We start from the raw sequence: 22,610 nt of genomic DNA on the forward strand, positions 1-22,610 counted from the left end.
GGAGGGGCTCGGAGCTCCCAATACTTCCCTCCCACCCTTTGACCACGCCCACTCCTCCTAGCATCATTTCCTGTGCGCTGGGCGCTAATTGGTCCGGCAGTCGGAAGTGAGGGCGGGCGGTGGGGCCGTTGCCGCAGTGACAGAGCTGGGGGAGTCCGAAGATGGCGGCGTCGCGTCGCTCTCAGCATCATCACCACCATCATCAACAACAGCTCCAGCCCGCCCCAGGGGCTTCGGCGCCGCCGCCTCCACCTCCCCCCCCACTCAGCCCGGGCCTGGCCCCTGGGACCACCCCGGCCTCCCCTACGGTGGGCAGCCTGGCCCCGTTCGCCTCCCCGAGGCACGGCCTAGCGCTGCCGGAGGGGGATGGCAGTCGGGATCCGCCCGACAGGCCCAGATCCCCGGACCCGGTTGACAGTGCCAGCTGTTGCAGTCCCACGAGCACAATCTGTACGGTCGCCGCCGCTCCCGTGGTCCCGGCGGTTTCTGCCTCATCTGCCGTCGGGGTCGCTCCCAACCCAGCCGGCGGCGGCAGTAACAATTCGCCGTCGTCCTCTTCTTCCCCGACTTCTTCCTCCTCTTCCTCTCCATCCTCCCCCGGATCGAGCTTGGCGGAGAGCCCCGAGGCGGCCGGAGTTAGCACCACAGCACCATTGGGGCCTGGGGCTGCGGGCCCGGGGCCAGGGGTCCCAGCAGTGAGCGGGGCCCTGCGGGAACTGTTGGAGGCCTGTCGCAATGGGGACGTGTCCCGGGTAAAGAGGCTGGTGGACGCGGCAAACGTGAATGCTAAGGACATGGCCGGCCGGAAGTCTTCTCCCCTGCACTTCGCTGCAGGTCAGAGACTTTTTGAATTGTTTATTAAGGGTTTTGGTGTTTGGCACTGGGGTCCGGGTAGGGAAAGAAAACGAGTTATGATGATGGGAACGATGGGGGCGTGGTGATGATGCCTCAGTACTTCTCGGGAAGCCTTGAGGTTCCTTTCTTTAGGTGGTGTCAGGGTGACGGGGGCGTGGTAGGGGAACGTGTGAGTCCCTTCTTTTTAGTTTGCACAGTGATCCTCGTGCTCATCCCCAACCTCCCGTAGTGGTCGTCTCAGGACATGGATATACTTAAACTTTTTCAGTTCCGTGTGTGTCGAAATAAAGTTAGATCTGAGCAGTGTTAGGATAGTTTTGTCGTGTGTTTACTCATTTCCTTTTTACAGGAGTAATGTCGCATGAGGACAAACTAGCCCAAGAGAAGTTTAATAAAACTCAACAAGTGTTAAGTAGCTATCGTAACCTTATCGTTAATATAAGAGACTTAAATGTGAGACTTAAATGAAGTTAGTGAAACTTTCTCCCCTTTTGAGGTAGTGTACAGTCCGATTGGGTAGATCAAAATGTGCCTATGTGAAACAGCTGTAGAAGAATATTTGGATGCATTATGTGATGGCAGAAGAAAAGGCTTTCAAGTTCTGGCAACTGCTGTCTGTTGGTTGTGTAACAGATAATTTTCCTTATCTCAGTAGCCTTCATCTCCTCATGGGCAAAAATGTATATGAGAATTGTGTGAGGATTTAGTGAGAAGTATCTGAGACCTAAGTTCTCCCCCGAAAGTACTTATTCCTAAAACCTAGACCACTGTACACTTTTTTTTTAAGCAAGTAATTGTTTTCTTTTAAAAACAGCTAACATGTTTTTATAAAATACAGACAAATTTAAAACGAAAAGGGTCATAATCTCCTTGCCTAGATACCTCCTATTGACATTAAAAAAATAAAGATTATATACCTTAGAAATGTTACGTTAGAAATGTGTATGTTGTATGTACATTCATATAGTACAGAAATATATGAAATGAAAAAGCATCGCACATAAACATCAAAGATCATACTCTGAAGATAACTTCTGTTAAGTTTCATGCTGTATTTTAATATATACCACTCTTTGAGTTTGTTCTGTTAATGTAAAGCATATGTTAAGAACTTAATGTATTGTTTATTTCTACCAGAACTCGGAAAATATTTTTATCCTCATCTTACAGATGACAGAAGTGAAGCATGTATAGCTTAAATAATCCTAAATTCACATAAGAAGTAGTGGAACCTGGATTTAAATTTAGTTTGATTTTGGAATGTGTGAAGTCCAGGTTAAACAATTATACTTGGTTTAAGATCACTTTTCATTTTTGTGAGTAATTTTTATGGAGTTTTCACTTTGGCAGTGTTTGGGGAGAAGTAGTAATTGGGGTCATATACACTCCAAGAGTAATGTTCACACATTTTTTTTTTTTGCAGCCCGTACTTAACAATAAATTTTATGTTGTCACATGCAAAGTGAATCAAAAGTTTCAGGAAACAGTTCTTTGCCTTGCTACGTGTGTTGTACTCTGATATTTTATATCCTAATCTATTTCCTTTCTTGCAAATGCTGTTTGTGATCCCATTAATGAGTCAAGGTCAGCAATGTGAGAAATACTTACAGGAAATCATTATTAGATCGCTGGAAATGTGGACACTACCATTAGGAAAGATTGAGAGCAGGAGGAGAATAGGGTGACAGAGGGTGAGAGGGTTGGATGGCATCATCGACACAATAGACTTGAGTTTGAGCAGACTCTGGGAAATAGTGAAGGACAGGGAAACCTGGCATGCTGCAGTCTGTATGGTCGCAAAGAGTCAGACATGGCTTAGCAACTCAGCAACAACAACTATTAGGAATGTAGTGAATTGAATCAAAATCAGGCTCCCACTTAAGTATGCAGATGGTCACAAGTGTTGCTTATTTTAGAAGAAATCATTTTTTTAGGCAGGATGAAAGATCTATAATAAATGAAGCAAGACTGCCTTTGTAGACTTTACTCCAGATTTGACTCTTATAACACGTTGTTTCACAAATCTTGTCATTTTTCATCATACTACATTGTAAGTAATCACTTGCAGATGATAGTTACATTAATTTTTGTAATATTTAGGATTAGTAACACATAAAATAGTGCTTATCTCCCAAGTCACATCTTCTGTTTGCCACAGTAGTTAACTGTTAGTTCTGTTTTAGAGTTCTCTGTGTACCCAGCGAAGCTAGAAGACAGTGAAACCGTCCTGTAATTATGTTGTAGTTATGAGACCCTAATCTTGAACTGGCTTATTTAGGGGAAAAAAAATAATCTCTCTTAGTTTCATGTGGAAAAGGGAACAAAAACAGTGAAACTCTCCATGGTATAAAAACATAACACTCTAGTCCATTTACTGTGTTTCATGTTTGTGTTCATAGCATTAAAGCTTTCTTTAATTTAGTCTTCTTCATGTGTAGGCTGGGTAATTAAAAGTGATTCTCAGTTGACTATTACTTGATTGGAATGCTAGTCACTGAATGTCATGGAAGAGCTGTTTTAAAGATAGGAAATTGGTGCCATGCCTTGGATGGAAAGATTTAAAAATTGTAGTTCCAGTGTTACACAAATCTTTTATTACTTAAGATGTGAAAGTCACTCAGTCGTGTCCAGCTCTTTGGGACCCTATGGACTTTACAGAACCCCATGGAATCCTCCAGGCCAGAATACTGGAGTGGGTAGCCTTTCCCTTCTCCAGGGGATCTTCCCAACCCAGGGATTGAACCCAGGTCTCCCACATTGCAGGTAGATTCTTTACCAGCTGAACCACAAGGGAAGCCCAAGAATGCTGGAGTGGGTAGCCTAACCCTTCTCCAGCTGATCTTCCTGACAGAGAAATCAAACCAGGATCTCCTGGTTTGTAGGCGGATTCTTTACCAAGTGAGCTGATAGCTTATGTAGGTTGGTGTTAAATATTGACACAGTTTTGAAGTGGTCAGTTGTCCTTACCCTTATGGAGCTTACAGTCTAGTGGGGAGCTAAAAGCAGCAATAACAAAAACCCCACAGAGTGTCCTAGAGTGATAGGAAAAGTAAACTACTCTCTTTTGGAGCAGGCAGTAAGGATGTCTGGCCTGATTTTAGATCATTTAAAGAAGTCTTTCTAGATAAAGAGATGTTTTAAAGTGAGGATTTAAAGGATGAGTCCAAGCTAGCCAAGCAAAGATGGAAGGAAGAATGTTAATTAATGCCTTTATTTCCGTTTAAAAATAAGTATAGTTCTATGGAATGAAATGAAATCATTTTTAAGGCTCTTTGAAGTGGTGTGAAGTCATATTCATATTTAAATCCTTATGCCTTTTTTTAAACCGTAATTCTTTCCAGCAGCAGAGTTAAGAATTCTTTCTATCCCACTTTGGACTGTGATAATTGTTAAATGTGGCTTACAGACAGTATTAATAATGTCCACAACTAGAAACATCATCTTTGGTTTTCCACTTTTGGTATAGATTCTTACAGTACAGCTTCTGATACCTTCTTAAAATGACTATATCAAAATGATCCAGTCTTTTATTGTTGAGTAGAGTTTATATAATTGGAGGAGGAAATGGCAGCCCACTCCAGTATTCTTGCCTGGAGAATCGCAGGGATAGGGGAGCATGGTGGGCTGCCGTCTGTGGGGTCGCACAGAGTCAGACACAACTGAAACGACTTAGCAGCAGCAGCAGCAGCAGCAGCAGCAGCAGAGTTTATATAAGACTTTTACAGATAAGATGCTTGACCTTCGTTGTTCAAAGGACCATCAAAGCTGTTGTTCAGTTCAGTTCAGTCGCTCAGTCGTGTCCAACTCTTTGCGACCCCATGAACTGCAGCACGCCAGGCCTCCCTGTCCATCACCAACTCCCGGAGTTTACTCAAACTCGTGTCCATCGAGTCGGTGATGCCATCCAACCATCTCATCCTCTGTCGTCCCCTTTTCCTCCTGCCCTCAATCTTTCCCAGCATCAGGGTCTTTTCCAATGAGTCAGCTCTTCGCATCAGGTGGTCAGAGTATTGAAGTTTCAGCTTCAACATCAGTCCCTCCAATGAACACCCAGGACTGATCTCCTTCACGATGGACTGGTTGGATCTCCTTGCAGTCCAAGGGACTCTCAAGAGTCTTCTCCAACACCACAGTTCAAAAGCATCAATTCTTCAGTGCTCAGCTTTCTTTATAGTCCAACTCTCACATCCATACATGACCACTGGAAAAACCATAGCCTTGACTAGACAGACCTTTGTTGGCAAAGTAATGTCTCTGCTTTTTAATATGCTATCTGGGTTGGCGATAACTTTCATTCCAAGGAGTAAGTGTCTTTTAATTTCATGGCTGCAGTCACCATCTGCAGTGATTTTGGAGCCCAGAAAAATAAAGTCAGCCACTGTTTCCACTGTTTCCCCATCTATTTGCCATGAAGTGATGGGACTGGATGCCATGATGTTAGTTTTCTGAATGTTGAGCTTTAATCTGTTGAAATAGGATCAATTTAGAGTGATGTATCTCCTGAATTCAGTTCCTAGTAATGACATATTTTTGTTAAAAGACAAGTATATTCTGATGAGTTTTCTTTTTAAAGAAAAGTTCGGATAAGGTCTTTGTGAAAAAACAACAACGAAAAAAGAGTTTAATGAAGCACTGATTTCTGAAATTTCATGATATTTACTTTAAACTGAAGAAATTTTGAAGTAGGCTTCCTGGTTACTTTAATGCTGAGCATTAGTTAACATATGACTTGACTGGGACTTGTGATATGGGGTACTTCAATATCAAAACCAGCAAAATATGTATGGGAATTTTGTGCTTTCTTTTGATTTGAGAGATACCTACCTCAACACACATTAACCGTATAGAGATTGCCTGACTCATTTCTGTTTCTCTTAATTTTTTTCATCATGTCCATGCTTGTCCCCCTGCCTCCATCTCCTTCACTGTACAAATGTCAATTCTGTTTTAAAAAGAAGAAAACAAAACACTATCCTCTAGACTGTTGTTGCACATCAGTAGGTAAAAAAAATGAGTCAGAACACTTCAGTTCTGGAATGGGAATCTTTCTATACATTATCTGGCAAAGTCCTTGATTATACTTTTAAGCAAATGTTTTTGCCTCAGGGTTTAGGAAAGATCTGATGTGATAACAGAAGAAAAGGAGCTAGTTTCAGAAATATCTTCTCAGACTTAAAATTGTTCACTACAAACTGAATTATCTTTTACTTAGTCTTCTCAACATCTCATACTTTGCTTAAGGTACCACTTTAAAAAAGTTCACATAGAACTTTTAGTTAGAAGTGTCTCTTTTTAGTACACTTTTTAGACACTTTTAGTACAAAGTGTCTCTTCCTTTTGCATTAATGATACTACTCTTTGGAAACAAATGATTGAAAGAGCAAATTAGTTATATGAAGATGTTATATAGAAGTATCTCTCAATAGTAGTAAGTTGGTAACAAGCAAACTGCAGCCATAGAGGAATATGTACATCAGTTAAAAATGCTGTCTGATTTCTGCTAAATACCTGTCTGCTTATGTTTTCTTTTATCTGTCAGTATTTTTTTTTATGATGTGTAAATTGTAGACATTTGTGCAGCTGCCCGTAAATACACCAGTATACATATCATTATCCAGAGTTTAGTGTTTGTTTAAAGATTTGTCTTTTCATGTAAAATCTGTACAGAGCTTACATGTTATATTCACAGAATTCTGACAAATGCAAATGCCTGTATAATCCAAATCCTTACAGATAATTCTAACTTCAGAAAGTTCCTTCATGTTATTTCCCTCTATCCCTACCCTTCCCCTCGCAGCAGACACATTGTTCTGACTTTTTTCCACTATAGATTGAGTTGCCTGTTTTAAAAGTTCGTATAAGTGGAATTATGCAATATTTGCTTTTTTCTGTAAGACTTCTTTTGCTAAACATAATGTTTTTGATGTAACTTGTATCAGTAGTAGGTATTTCATTATATGAGCATGCTACATTTGGTTTATCCCTTCAGTTTGGTTTATCCCTACTTTTAGACCCTTAGGCTGTTTTCAATTTTTGACTATTATAAATAAGGCTGTTATGCTCATTCTTGTAAAATTCTTTTTGAGAACATAGATTTTTCTCAGTACTTCATATTGAAATTGATGGCTTTAGGATAGGTAAATTTTAAGTTTTATAAGAGACTGCCAGACTTTTTCCCAAGGTGGATATGCCATTTTACATTCCCATTGACAACATACAAGTTCCTGTTGTTCCATATCTTTGCCAACATTTAACGTTTTCTGTTGCTTTCATTTTAACCATTCCAATGGGAATGTGTGGTATCTCATTTTGGTTTTATTTTGCATTTCCCTAACCTTTCCATGTGTTTATTTGCCATTTATATTTTTTCATAAAGTCCACTTACCCTTTTTTTAAATTGGGCAAATCAGTAGTACTATGTTAGTAACTATTAAAGCCTTACTATATTAGTTACTGTACTTCCTAATGTGTATGAAACTACCCCAACACTTTCCTGATTTTCCCCTGGTGACTCAGATGGTAAAGGATCTGCCTGCAATGTGGAGGACCCAGGTTTGATCCCTGGGTCGGGAAGATCCCCTGGAGAAGGGAATGGCAACCCGCTCCAGTATTCTTGCCTGAAGAATCCCCATGAACAGAGAAGCCTGGCAGGCTACAGTCCATGGGGTCACAAAGAGTAAGACTCGACTGAGTGACTAACACTTCCGCTTTTCACCCCAAAACTTAGTAGCTTCAAATAACAAACATATTTTATTTTCTGTGGTTCGAGATTCCAGGTGTAGGTCAGGAATCTGGGCAGGCAGATTCCTTACTATCTGAGCCACCAGGGAGGCCCCTTTATATATATATATATATATATATATATATATATATATATTATAAAACTTAGTTATATATATATAACTGAATCAGCGTGCTGTATACCTGAAGCTTACAAGCACTGTAAATCAACTATAGTTCAGTTAAAATTATTTCTGTGCTTTACTGCAACAGACCAATGTATAGCTATGTTTTCCATCCTTTGCAAAAAATAATGTAATTTTACTTTTTCCTTGTAACAATTTTTATATCATATTTATGTTTTCATAATTTTACTGGCATTTTTAGGTATATAAACTTATGCATATGAAAGTATTAGTCGCTCAGTCCTATCTGATTCTTTGTGACCCCATGGACTGTAGCCTGCCAGGCTCCTCTGTCCATGGAATACTCCAGGCAAGAATACTGGAGTAGGTTGCCATTTCCTTCTCCAGGGTATCTTCCCAACCCAGGGATCAAACCCAATCTCCCACATTGCAGGCAGACTCTTTACCGTCTGAGCCACTCCAAAAAAGAAACTATATCCTTATTTCTTTTAAAAGATTTCCCCTTTTACCTTTCATTTCTCATAAGCAGGAGTTAGGAAACTTTATGTACATATGGCCAGACAGTAAAGATTTTAGACTTCATGCCCTGTGTGATCTCTGGGTCAGCTCTGTCAGCTGGTCAGCTCTGCTTCTGTGCCATGAGAGTATCCATAGACAATGCATAAATGAATGGTATAGTTATGTTCCAATAAAACTTTATTTATAAAAAGAGGAAATGGCCAGATTTGGCACATGAGTTTTAGTTTGCTGATCCCTGTCATAAGGCATTGTGTGTATTTTTTTTTCACTTTTGTTTTCCTTCTTGTTTAGTCTTTATTTCTGAAATACTTTTTTATTTTGAATTATTTCTGAGTTCCGTCATCTTATTCTAACTCATATATATGCTAGTCTTTCATATCTTACATCTTTTTCATATTGTCTTTTAGCTAATATTAAAATAGTAGATCCTAATTTCGGTTTTTTTGGGGGGCATTTTCTTCTAGTATATATTGCTGATAGAGGTGTTACCTTGTTCACATTCTTATGAAAACTCTGCGTGGAATTTGACCTCATTTTTTTTTTACTGCTCATTTTTAGAGAAATTAATTGCTAAATAATCAAGGATAAAAATAGAAGCCTGAACCTTGAGGGTAACTCTCCTTGTCCTTTCTCCTCATGTTGGACATGGAACTCGGACCTAGAATAGATAAGTCTCACAGGAAGGTTTGCAGGACCATCTCTTACAGTCATAGCATTTAAATTAAGAAACATAATTTTATATTAATATCTTAGTTTCTATAGCCTGCATTGCTGCTTTCTAGGAGCCTTAACCAGAGACATCATGCTAAGGGCATTTTATAGGTAAGATGTCTTCCTCATAGTCTGTTTACATAGAAGTTTTCATGAAGAGAGGCTGTTTAGTCACCTGCCTTTTTTTCCTCCCCCCAGGCATCCCTTTCTTTCGCAAGGAACTGACTAGGTCACAGGCTAGGTGTGCCTTTCTTTCTAACCAGACATGATTCTTTGGCAGTTTACAGACCAAAGAAATATATCTGGAGGATAAAAGGCATATCTTCAAGGGCCAAGTTGTGAGCATACATATGTTTAAAAAAAAAAAGTTGGATCTTCAACTTAGAGCCCAGGAGAAGAAAAGTGATAGAGGAATGTAAATAATGCTAAGCAAATGCATTTTATTTTAGTGTTAGGTCTTAGAAAGGAATAAACATCATCATGAGTCTTGCAATGAAATGCAGGTGAAAACACTAGAGTAACTTATTCATAAATGTACTTAGTAGCCTGCTTTTGCTTCTTGGACAAAGAAATGTTTTAAGTAGTTGATTGTAAAATATGTGAGAGATACAATTGAAGACACAAGAGCCTCTTAAATTCTCATTTTTCCCCTATGTCAGGGTACTTGAAGTTACCTTGGTCTATGTTTATTCTTCTGACAGGAACACTCGGAAAGGTGGGTTGTAGCCCTGATATTGGGGGGGCCTAACACCTGTATCATCAATGTGGGTTCATAATAAGAATTGAGTAGCATGGGTTTCTGGGGTATTTATACTAAAGCCCAGGTGCTCAAGATAATGTTGAGGTTCATGTTCTAAAAGTTATTTAGTTTTGAATAATTGAGGAAAGTTATGAGTGTTTTGTTTTTGTGTGCCTACTGGGTTTTCCTTTTAAGGCTTCATCAGATATTCAGGATTGCTTTTCCCTATAGTGAGTTGCTGGGACCTTTGTCAAATAGAAACTTGCTTTGCCTGTTGGTACAGGAATCTGTGTTTAAAATTAAAATGAAAGCAGCGTGAGCCTAAACCTTTTTTTTTTTTTTTTGAGTGTTTTCTTGGAATGTGTCGGTTCCCTTTGTGAATTTTTTAATTGTACAAAAAAGAAATAAAGTGTTGTAAATTTTCCTTTCCCTTTTGCCTTTTTGGTATAACACAAACTAAACTAATGGATGGTGGCAGATGATTTATTGGTTTGTTTGTGTGGACTTGCAACTTTTTTCTTCTGTGGTAGACTTTTTTAAAAAAAGAAGCAACTTTTTTATTTTATGAAGAACACTCTTAAGTGAAGCTGGTGGGTTTTTTAAAAAATTGTGAGGGTCTGCTGGTGAAGAATGCAATGACTAATATGTGTCCAAGTATGTCAGCGTTACAGAGTATAAGGACTGCTTGGTGCCAGTGTTTTGGTTCATGTCAAGGTGTCAGCAGTTTTACCACTGTTGCTTTTGCATTATTATGAGCACCATCTTAATATTATTTTGTAAATGGTTTTGACTTCTGAGATCCCCCCAGAAAGGGTCTCTGGAGCCGCCAGGGGTTCACAGACCACACTTTGAAAACTGCTGAACTAATACAAGTAGTTCTTAATTGTGCTAACTTTTTTTTTCTTTTGAGAATCTGATAATAGGTATGGACATTTCCCTCAGAAATATATATTTAAACATCAGACTTACATGTAATTTTCAGAGGGTTATAACTTCCAGAAGCAGTAGCTCAGTGGTTCTCAAACTTTGTATCAGAGCCACTAGGAAGGCTTTATTAAAGCAGGTTGCTAGGCCACGCTCCCACCTTTTCTCGTTCAGTTGGTCTGGAGTAGTCTGAGGATTTGTGTTTTTTCATTCATCCTATTTAGTACTTCATGAACTCTTAATAATCTGAAATTTTGCGTTTTCCTTTAATTAGGAGACGTCCTGTCATTGTTTCTGCATATATCTTTCCTCTCTTCCATTCCTCTGTCTCACCATATCTCTTCTCTCCTCTACTTCAGTTTCTCCTTCTCCACTGTTTTTTGGGAGAGTTCGTCAACTGGTTTTTCCTCAGGAATTGTTTCCTTTATTTCCACTATTATCCAGTCAACTTATTATATCCTTTATTTCTCGTATGATGTTTTTCATGATAATATTTCCAGTTGGTTTTACCTGATAGATTTTTGTTCTTGTGTTTCCAGTATTCTTCAGTTTTTCGCTGGCAACACTTAATTTGCCAATTTTAAATATCTTTTTTTGGTCTAGTAATTCTGCTTTCATTTATTCTGTCATGGTGCTTGCATACCTCAGACATCTTATTGTTTTCTGCTGTGAGTTTATAATCCCTTGGAACTGACAGCTAGTTGGGCCCATATTGCATTTGAGAGGATGAGTTTGGGGCTCTAGGTTTTGGTTCTCCACGTGGTTTTAGACAAATAAGGGCATGCGTCAGGGTAGAGAGGCTCTGGATGGGGGTGACATCCTAGGTGCTCAAGATTCCCCTGACTCTTTTCTGTTCTGTAGGCATGTAGGCATGTCCTCCATGTCCTGTGGGTGTGTCCTTTGCTTCCCTCCTCAGCCAGGTTCCACGGTTGTACTTGGTATTACCCCTTCTCTTTTGGCTAGGGGTGCATTGGAGATACCGAACTCATATTCCCCCACAGCACAGGGGACAGGGTGCCAGTGCTGAGGGGGCAGAGGACACAGATCACCTTCCTCTGGTCTCTATTCCATCCAGGATAACCGACCTTCTGCAGTTAAGCTGATGTTTCTTCCCACAGTGGCACTCAACCATTTTTTTTTCCTTCCCAAGGAGCTGTGATTTCTTACCCTGTTTTTGTTTGTTTGTTTTGTCTTTTTGTTGTTGTTTAAACTGGCTTCGGAATTTGTGTCTTATCCTTTCACTTTTGGTGTTTTTTCCCAATGTTTTGGGGGGAAATATACATTTTTTTAACCTCTTCCTAATGAAATACTTCCTTTTTTAGTGCTTCCTAATGCCATACTTCTTTTCTTTTATCTAGCTATAAATGTTTTCCTTTCTAAATCAGATTCTAGAAGGTGGAGAAATTAATTGGTCAGAGTTCGCCTTTGACAAATGAAAAATATATTCAACTTTATTGCTTTATAGAAGTCATTTTGTAGTTTGCTTTCTAAACTGTTATTTCAGAAGTAACAGGGAATATACCCCCTTTTGCTTAAGCATGACTTCTGATCTAATGAAATGTAAAATAGTTTTTTATTTAAAAGCTGATATAGAGTTGAAATTAGAAAAGGAAGTAATAATGACTTTGAATGTTAAGTAGAAAATGTATGTTTCTTTGTCGTAGAACATTTCTTATAAAGTAAGCAGAAATCTAATAGATATCTAGGGATCTGTGTATATTGGGCTGCGTAAATTTAACCCAGTGCATCGAAAACCTTTGACATTTTAAAGAATTATCACAAGACTTCCCCTACCTCCAAGTTCAGAGCATAATATTGTGGCATGTAATTTCTTCCTTGCGTGCATGTGTGCTAAGTCGTTTCAGTCGTGTCCAACTCTGTGACTCTGTGGGCTGTAGCCCGCCAGGCTCCCCTGTCCACGGGGTTCTCCAGCAGGAACACTGGAGTGCGTTGCCAGTGCCCTCTTCCAGGAGGTCTTCCTGACCTAAGATGGAACCTGTGTCTCCTGCAGCTCCTGCGTTGCAGGTTTCTTTACCACTGAGCCACTGAGGAAACCCATAATTTCTTCCATAAAATGTAGTGAAACTGAAAACTAAAAAAAATAGAACTACCCATCATGTTGAAATGGATCTGCTCTGCTGGGTGTCCTCCTAATTTTGAGGCTGCCTCCTGCACATCAGCCAAGATACAGGTGTGAGTCCAGCTTTTTTCCTTCTAGTTTTGTTGAGATAAAGTTTGCTTTATCACACTGTATAGTTTTTAGGATGTGTGACATGATTGATTTATGTATGTCATGAAATGATTGCCAGAGTAAGGATAGTGAATATCTGTCATCTCCTATAAATATAAAATAAAAGAAAAAGAAACAAATGTTTTTCCTGGTGATGAGAATGCTTAGGATTTACTCTCTTAACATCTTTCACGTGTAACTTAGAGCAGTTGTAACTGTATTTGTTCTGTTGCACGTTACATCCTTTGTACTTGGTTACAGCTGAACTTGTCCCTATTGACAGTCTTTATTCAGTTCCCCCTGCTGCACCCCCACCCCATCTCTGATAACCACAAATCTGATCTCTTTCTCTGAGTTTGTTTACTTTTTAAATACAGTTGACCCACGAATAATGCAGTGAACGTAGTGGTGCAAAAAAGATATTTTTTGAATTAGTGTTTTTGTTTTGTTCAGAAAAATACCCAGAAGTGGAATTGCTGGGTTGTCTAGTAGGTTTTTTTCTTTCGAGAAACCTCCATACAGTTTTCCGGAGTGACTACACCAGTTTTCATTCCCACCAACACGACACAGCAGTTCCCTTTTTTCCACATCCTCACCAGCACTTATTACTTGTTGTCTGTTTGATAATAGTCATCCTAAGAGGTGTGAGGTGGTTTTGATTTGTATTTTCCTGATAAATAGGGAATTGAACATCTTTTATGTGTTTCTTGGCCATCTGTACGTCTTATTTGGAAAAATGTTCAGATCCTCTACCCATTTTTAAAATTGGGTGTTTTTTTATTTTTATTTTTTTTTTTGGTGTTGAGTTGTATAAGTTCATTGTATATTTTTTATATTAACCCCTTATCAGATACATGATTTGCAAACATTCCATTCAGTAGGTGGCCTTTCATTTTCTTGATAGTTCCCTTCATTGTGCAAAACTTCACAGTTTGATGTAGTCTCATTTGTTTATTTTTGCTTTTGTTTCTCTCACCTGAGGAGTCATAACCCCCAAAATATTGCGAAGACTGAGGTCAGAGAGTGTACTGCCTATGTTTTCTTCTAGAAGCTTTATGGTTTCAGGTCTTTGAATTTATTTTTGTACATAGCTTGAGAAAGTAGTTCACTTTGGTTCTTTTGCCTATAGCCATCCAGTTTTCCCAACATCATTTATTGATTTTTAATTCAGTACAGATATAAATTACTGTGCTTAATAGACCTTTAGAGATGCTCACAGATACCTGGAACTACTGGTATTAAATTGCTGAAAAAGTTTGTTGGCTGGGAAAGAAAAGTTACTTTAGAAACCTTTCAGCTATCGCATAAATGTGTCATGGCTGAATTTTGTTTCATTGAAAGTAATTTTACTGTCATTGTAAGAGCCTTGTTTTGTTTGTTTTTTTGGGGGTTGAAATGGATTGGTATGCTTAAGAAAGTAACCAGGTTATTCTGATATTTTAGGTTCAAGTTCTTCCTAATGGTTTTAGAGAAAACAGTGAACACATCTGTCACCAAGTAACATTTTATCTTTCGTGACTTTCTGTTATTTCTTCTGTGTCAGAAAAATAGATGTAATACATATACATATAAAAGTTCGTGAGTTGTTTTTCTAGATAGTTCCAGACTTATTTTATTGTTACTTTGAGAGTCTTTTGGGTACAATTTTTTTGCACTTAAAGAAAAAAATTATAAAATATATGTGAGATGTGATATAAATTTTCTCATTGGTTTTATAAGTGTAGATCAATGAATTTAGCAGTTCAAATGATGTACAGCCTTGTGCCTTTGCTGACAATCCAATTAGGTTGAAAATGTCTTTAGGCTATGATTTTGCTACTATAAATAAAAAAAAATCACTTTTAAATACTCCAAATACCTTAGGTTTTTCTCCTTCTATTAAATTTTAGAATGCGTAGTTGTTAGTTACAAGATTTAATATTGCCCAAGGTTGTTCCTTTGAGGCTTTAATTTTAAGCAGTTTAAAATGCTGAACACAAGTAAAGCAATTTTCTGTCTCTAAACTCAGGCCTAGTGAATAGATACCAATGACCTTACATTTGATATTGAAACATTTTTGAGAGACTTTAATTGAAACTCTAACATTAGAATAAGAAAATTGTTATGTATATTGGGAGTAGATAATGTGTTATCAGTTTAGGTTTTCCTCATAGTGCCAGCACAATGCTTTCCACATAATATATTTAAAACTTTCTGAGTATGTGAAATAATGTAATTGTCTCTCACAGTCTTTAGGGGAAAGAAAATGCTAAAATTTATCAAAGAGGTTCATAAAACTTAGTTTAGTTCAACAGTTCATCAGGGTGAACTTTTCATTGCTACTTGCTTGCCCTGCTCAAATTCAGATTGATTATTTATGACTCAGAGGTTCTGTGCGATCTGGTTTTACTGACCTCCCCTAATGCACCACTGCCCCTTTCACTGCCAAAGCAACAAAAAGCTTAAAATACCCAATAATCCTTGAAAAATATGGTATTAATGGAGAAAAACAAAAATAGAAGTACACATGAGATCTGAATTGAAGGAAAGGTATATCATACACATGAATTAGAAGACTCACTATTCTAAATTTGCAACTTTCCAGAATTAATTCTAGAAAAGGAACATATCTCAACATAATCGAGGCCATATGTGACAAGTCCATAGCTAACATCACGCTCAATGGTGAAAAGACAAAAGCATTTTCTTTAAGATCAGTAACAATATAAGTGTATCCACTCTTGCCACTTTTAGTCAACATAGCATTAGAAATCCTAGCCAGAGCAATTAGACAAGAAAAAGAAAAGTCATCCAGATTAAAAAAGAAGAAATAAAATTGTCATATAGAAAAACTTGAAGGCTCTATCAAAAAGGTTTAAATAAGAAAATTCAATAAAGTTGCAGGATATAAAATCAATATATAGAAATCTTTAGGCTTTCTTTACACTAATAATGAACTAACAGAAAGAGAAATTAAGAGAACAATCCCATTTACAAGTGTAAAAAAAGAATAAAATACCTAGGGTAAATTTAATCAAGGAAATGAAGACCTGTATATTGAAAACTATAAGATGCTATTGAAAGAAATTGAGGAAGACAGATAAATGGAAAGATATTCTGTGCTCATGGATTAAAAGAATTAAAATTGTTAGAATGTCTGTACTACAATATAGCAATAAAGATTCCGTGCAACCCCTATAAAAATGCCAATGGTATATTTCACACAAATAGAACAAAACAGTTCTCAAATTTGCATGGTATCACGCAAAAGACTAAAAATAGCCAAAACAATCTTGAGAGAGAAGAACAAAGCTGAAGATAGCACATTCTCTGATTTCAAACTATATTACAAAGCTAACTTAATAAAAACAGTATGATATTGGCATAAAAAAAAGACATATAGCTCAATGGACAGAATAGAGAGCCCAGAAATAAACCCATTCATATATGGTCAATTAATTTATGATGAAGGAACCAAGAATATACAATGAGGAAAGGACAGTCTCTTTAATAAATGGTGTTGGCAGAATGGACATCTACATGCAAAAGAGTGAAACTGGACCACTATCTTACACCATACACAAAAATTAACTCAAAATGGATTAAAGACCTTAGTGTAAGACCTAAAACCATACATCTCCTAGAAAAAAACATAGGTGATAATCTCCTTGACATAGCTGTTGGTGATGATTTTTTGACTCTGACACCAAAAGCAAAGCAACAAAAGCAAAAATAAGTGAGACTACATTGAACTAAAAGGCCTCTGCATAGTGAAGGAAACCATCAACAAAAATGAGAAAGCAACCTACTGAGTGGAGGAAAGTATTTGTGAATGATGTTTCTGGTAAAAGGTTTAATGTCCAAAATATACAAAGAACTCATGTTGAAAACAATGTTGAGAGAATGTGTGTGGGTGGGTGGGTAGACTGATGTTGAGTGATTAGTCAGAGTCTCTCCAAGTTGTTATCTTTGGGCTGAGAATCGGATGACAGAAGGAGCTAGGCATGTGAAGACCTGGGTCTTCAGGCAGAGCACACAGCAAGTACAAAGTCCTCTAGGCTGAAATAAGTTCGTCATATCCAGGGGACACAAGGTGAAAGACAGTGTTAGTAAAGCTCAATGAGATAGGAGAGGTGAGAGTGGCCAACTCACTTGTTAGGTCATAAGAAGGTTTTATTGTGTGTGTTATTGGAATCCATTGCAGGATTTTAAACAGGGAAGTGGCCTAATCTGATGCATGCCTTGAGGAGAGACTCACTGTCTGCGCTGTTAAGGATGAATTGTCAGGTAGCAGATGTGACAGGAGAGAGACCAACAAAAGGTTTTGTGCTGAAGTCTAGACAGGAGATTGTGGAGCTTGAAACCAAGCTGGTGGCCCTGGGGAGTAGGCAGATTTGAGATGTGTGTTTGGAAGTATAGTTAACGAGTATCAGAACTGAGGGAAAGAATTCTTCAACAATAAAATGAGGGAAATGCTTGTCACAGGATGTTATCACAGGAGCTAATGCTTGTCAAGTATTTGGCATTCTTCTTGTCAGAAAAAAGAGCTTACTAAATATTAGCTACTTACCATTATTATTGCTATTTTTATTGTCAGGAATAAGGCATGTACTTTAAGCAAAAAGAATTTTTCTGTAAGAAATTTTCTGTAAAAGTTAAATTATACCTTTTGTATAACTCTCAGTTTGGGAGTCTCTTCTAATAGCACATACTGTTTTGTTGGTAAAGATCAGAGTATTACACTGTCTTGATTTTTAACAGCCTCTCTTGGATCAGAGAGAGATGGTTCATTGGTTTTTCTTTTGTGCTTTGTAACACTAAGCCATAAAGATATGTATAAGTAGCAACATTATTCCTTTTAAAAATTGTGACTTAACTTTTTTTGACATGTGCTAGCTTGGTGGAATGGGACACTGAAAATCTTGTGTGGGTGTGTAATGGTTTCACTTAGAAGCTATTTTCTATGAGTTAATTTATAGGTAAGTTACTGTATAGTCAAATTCTGTGTAGTTCTTTGAACCAGCCCTAATTATTATTTTTATTTTGGTTCTTTAGACCCCCCAAAAAATCAGTTACAGAGATAATTGCTACAAACCTTGGTTATGAAACAAAGGCCTTGTATGACCATCATAGATAATGAATTCTCTTTATGTATAAAAAGTAATGCATATGCATTAAATATGGATAGAGTGGTTAATGACCAGTTATGAATTGTACTTAATAGTACAGGTAGAGTACATGTTTTGATAAGCTTTTTATGTATGGTTTTCTAAATTACAGTACTTTAAATAGGGGGTTAATTTTCTTGTGGGTAACACTGATTTAATGCATTTTAATACAAAATCAAATTAGGTGATTTCATAATTGACACATAAAATGTATCTTTACTGATTTTGGCTGTTCACTTTCACCTTTTTAAACTTGTATGTGTACATATACATATATTTTATGCACAATTATGTTTTATGTAATAAGAAAAGAGATAATCAAAAAGAAGAAAAAATTCCATATTTCTACAACTTAGTGACTTTGTCTCTTTTCTATCCATCTATATTTCAAATGTTGTATTTTTTCTCCTATATTTTGTTTTATATATTTGCAACCCAAAAGGCTAATTGAAGGACTTCCCAGGAGGTCCAGCAGTTAAGACTCACGCTTCTACTGCAGGGAATGCAGGCTTGATCCCTGGTCAGGGAACTAAGATCCCACATGCAGCATGGCACAGCCAAGAAAGAAAGGACGGGAGGGAGGAAGGGAGGGAAGGTGGAGAAAAATGGAAGGAGAACTCATTGATATATAAGAAACACCTTTCTATGTTGGAATTTTTTTATAATATTGTGTATGTGTCTGTGAGGGTGGGTGGGTGGGTGGTCTATACCTTTTTTTTTTTTTTTTTACTGTGGTAAAATATACATTTTAAGTTTTTATTTAAGCAGTTTAAAAATAAAATGCCATTTTCGCCATTTTAAAATAAATGGCTCAGTGATATTAAGTCCATTCACAGTGTTCTAGCATTCTTTCAGTACAGATGATTTTATTCAGAAACTGCCATTTTATCATTTATGTAACAGAATATTATTGGGCATCTAATCTCCATGATTTTCTGTAAATAACATTATGATAAACATTCTTGATGCAAAATCTTTGTCCATGGATAAATCATTTTTTAAATGATAAAAATTGAAAAGTGGTATTTTGAGTCGGAGAGTATATTTGTTTAAGCCTATTCATGATAATGCTACATTTTTTTCTAAAATGTAGTACCATGAGACTTCCCTGGTATTCCAGTGGTTAATACTTGCCTTCCAACGCAGGAGGTGCGGGTTCAATCCCTGGTCAGGGAACTAAGATCCCACATGCCTCCAGACCAAGAAAACAAAACATAAAACAGAAGCAACATTGTAACAAATTCAATAAAGACCTTTAAAAAAATGATCCACATCAAAAAACCGTAAAAAAAAAAAAAAAGTGGCACCAGTTCATATTCACGTTATCAGTGTGAACACAACTCCATTTCACCACTTTCTTGCTGATACCAAGCATTTTTGTTTTTACTTCATTTATTAGTGAAGAAAGGAAATTACTTCTCAAACATTGTTAGTGCACTAATTAGAGAAATGTAAATTTGCATGCAGGCTTTCCTCAAATCTATAAAGCAGGCGACTTTTTCTTGGCCTACTTTCCTGGAGTGAATGAATTTCTGAAGATAGTGTAAAGGACATATATTGAAATAAATCCTTTTTTGTTTTCTATTTTCTGCATAATTCTCATTTATTTATTTAATATATGCATGAAATGAAAGAAGATATGACCATTACTGCTTTCCAGTGTTAAAATGTCATTTTCTAACAACATTACATGGTAAGTAATAGCATGGAGGCAGTGATATCTAGCCGGCAAGTCCTAATAAAATTTAAAGTAGCAAAGGAAAGATCATTAATAAAAGTATTAAGCTGGTAAAGATAAAAATGCTAATATTTTCAGTAATCTTTTTTTTTAACCCATTGCAGTGTAGTTTAAAATTTCATCACAGTACTATGATGACCTTCAAATTGTCAAAATGGCTCTTTTTTCCATTTTCCATTATCTCACTAAATTCTCATCATGCTGGACTTGGCATAATGTTGTTGCCCTTTAACATCCATAATGTGTTTTCTTGGTATTTCTTACCATGCTCAGTGTTTGCCTAGTCTGTACAGTGCTTTAGCTGTTTTTCTGGCTCTTCTAACAACACCCTCCACTAACACTATTTTTCTGTCTGAAAATTGGGATGCTTTTCACCAGTGTTCTGGTTCTGTATTTCCAAAAGCCTCTGTTCTCACTTGTTCGTCATAAAATTCCGTCAAACTCAGTAAATCCAACTTTGAATTGTAACTACACATTCATTTAGTTTGGGTACCCGTCCCAAGAGTAGATATTATGGCATTATCTTTAGCTCTTCCTTTTCAAATATCTTGTAGCCAAACTATCACCATGTATTTCTGATATTCGTATATTCTCTAATTTCCCTAGTGTAATGTTAAGTGCTGTGCTTTCTCTTAGATTTGATTTTCATTGGTATTTAAAAATATAGAAATGGATTTTATGCATCTGATTTTGAGAGGAAAGTGAATGCCTTGGACAGGAATTTTGCCTCATTCATCCTGCATTTCTAGCATGTAATAGGTGTTGAAGAAATGTTTTTGGAAGGAATTACCCAAACTAAAGGAAGAACTTCCTTAGTTCTCAGTTCTATGAGATGAGAGAATCTATTTGAATGGCATCTTTTTTTTTTTTTTAACCTTTTTGCTGTAGACCATAGTACTTCAGTTCATATTTGTTGATATTATTGTTAAAGAAATTCTAATGGTTCTTTTTACAAAACTGATTTACAATATAAAATATTTTCCCTATTTCCTTTTAGGTTTTGGAAGAAAGGACGTGGTAGAACACTTACTACAAATGGGTGCTAATGTCCATGCTCGTGATGATGGCGGTCTCATTCCACTTCATAATGCGTGTTCTTTTGGCCATGCTGAGGTTGTGAGTCTGTTACTGTGCCAAGGAGCTGATCCAAATGCCAGGGATAACTGGAACTATACCCCTCTGCATGAAGCTGCTATAAAAGGAAAGATCGATGTATGTATTGGTAAGTATTATTTGATGATGTCTAAATTGTAAGTATTATTTGATGATGTCTAAATGTAAATAACATTTAAAATAAAGGTTTACCCTTCCTTGTTTTTTATTGTAGTGGAAATAATGTTTCCTCAGAATAAAGAACAGTTTGTTACTGCTTATAAGCAATTCTTTTCCATCAAAGGGGAAGTAGAGAGATGGAAATCTAAAGTTGGTTAGGAACAAGATTCACAATATTAACTCTCCAGATGTAAGGCAAATGCCAGCTGGTGTGGAACTTAATTTTGATGGATTACTATTATCAAATTTAGTTAATTTATAGTCTTTTAAAGTCTAAAAGTTTCCTATCCTAGCATCAATGAGAACCACTCTAAAGTACAAGTTCTTACTGAATTGGATGACATATTTGGATGTTCAGATTAATTCAAGGAAAGTCATCTAGTACTAAGGCAAAACCTTTTTCTTTATGTTACTAAAATTGAACACTAGCTATTTTATTAGCCCCGGAAAAGCTTTGAGTGATTCGAATACAACAGTTTAAGGCTTAATATTTTCAACAGAGTCTAGAGAAAAAGCAATTTCAAACAAAATTGAACTTTTCAATGATTTTTACGTATTGCGATTATATGAAATTGTATTCAATCAGCATTTCTTCCTCCTTTATATGTATATCTAAATAGGCATCTATTTTAGACTTTATTGTGTAAAATCTTTCATTTTGAAATCTAAAACAGGCTTTTAGAGAACAAGCCTAGTTTCTCCTGAGTGTATCATCTCTTTCTTGAAACCCAAGATGATGGATATTTGTTTAGCCTTTGGCAGGTTGATTTACAAATTATCTTCTTGAATGGCACCCATTTCAGTATAATTGGCTATTTTTCTGATAAAACTCAAATAAATATGTCACATTTAAAGATACAGAGGTGGTGCCATTATTAAGATTGTCTCCCACTTCATAGCCATCTATTCCAGCTTCAAATGCAATTTTTAGTTTTCCTCAAATTATTGCATTGTCTGACAAAACTTCTTTATCCTATTCTCTGTCATTATCCTTTATCACTTCACTAGCCAGTTTTACCAAATGAAATTCAAGGTCATTTCAACATGACCCTTGAATACCCTGTCCTTTTTGATGTTTGACATCTTCCACTTTCACTTGATTCTCCCATTTCCTCCTAAGTCTCTCATAGAACAGCCATGTCCTAGACTAAGTCATTCATAAAAGTAATCCGAAAAGCTTGAGTTTACCACACATTCTCTGATTACTAAATCTCTTATTTGTGACAAGTTACTATGTGATAACTGTTATTGAATTTGACGTGTACTCTTACCAAATCTTCTAGACCTTCAACTTCCCTCCTCTCATTCTTTCTTGCTTCACTTTGTCACATCCATTGGACTTTTCTGTTGTTAGTTATAGAATTTTACACAATTTTCACCTTTTAATGTATTATCTCTTTTAGGCTGAAGTGTTCTATTTTCCCACCTGTACCTCTTGAATTTTTCATTCTGTTGCTGCTTTTAAGAAAATTTCCTTTTATGTTTCTTTGCGAGATTGTACTTACCAGTAAACCACAGATCTTAAAAAATCATACTGCTTTATTATATTTGACTCTTTAGAACCCTTTACATAATAAGAGGCACTTATTATGTATTTTTAACTTTTTGT

General features: G+C 36.9%; 1 protein-coding gene across 1 annotated transcript in view; it reads left to right on the top strand.

Moving 5' to 3' along the window:
* The first annotated feature begins 133 nt into the window (after nucleotides 1–133).
* TNKS (tankyrase) overlaps nucleotides 134–22,610 on the top strand; it is a 152,734-nt gene continuing 130,257 nt past the window's right edge. The window contains exons 1-2 of the mRNA XM_061134811.1: nucleotides 134–834; nucleotides 20,727–20,951. Of these exons, the coding sequence (XP_060990794.1) occupies nucleotides 162–834; nucleotides 20,727–20,951 (898 nt within the window). The 5' untranslated portion in view covers nucleotides 134–161. The remainder of the gene's footprint in view (nucleotides 835–20,726; nucleotides 20,952–22,610) is intronic.

This window comes from Dama dama, chromosome 32 (assembly GCF_033118175.1).
Source record: "Dama dama isolate Ldn47 chromosome 32, ASM3311817v1, whole genome shotgun sequence".
NCBI classification, from domain to species: domain Eukaryota; kingdom Metazoa; phylum Chordata; class Mammalia; order Artiodactyla; family Cervidae; genus Dama; species Dama dama.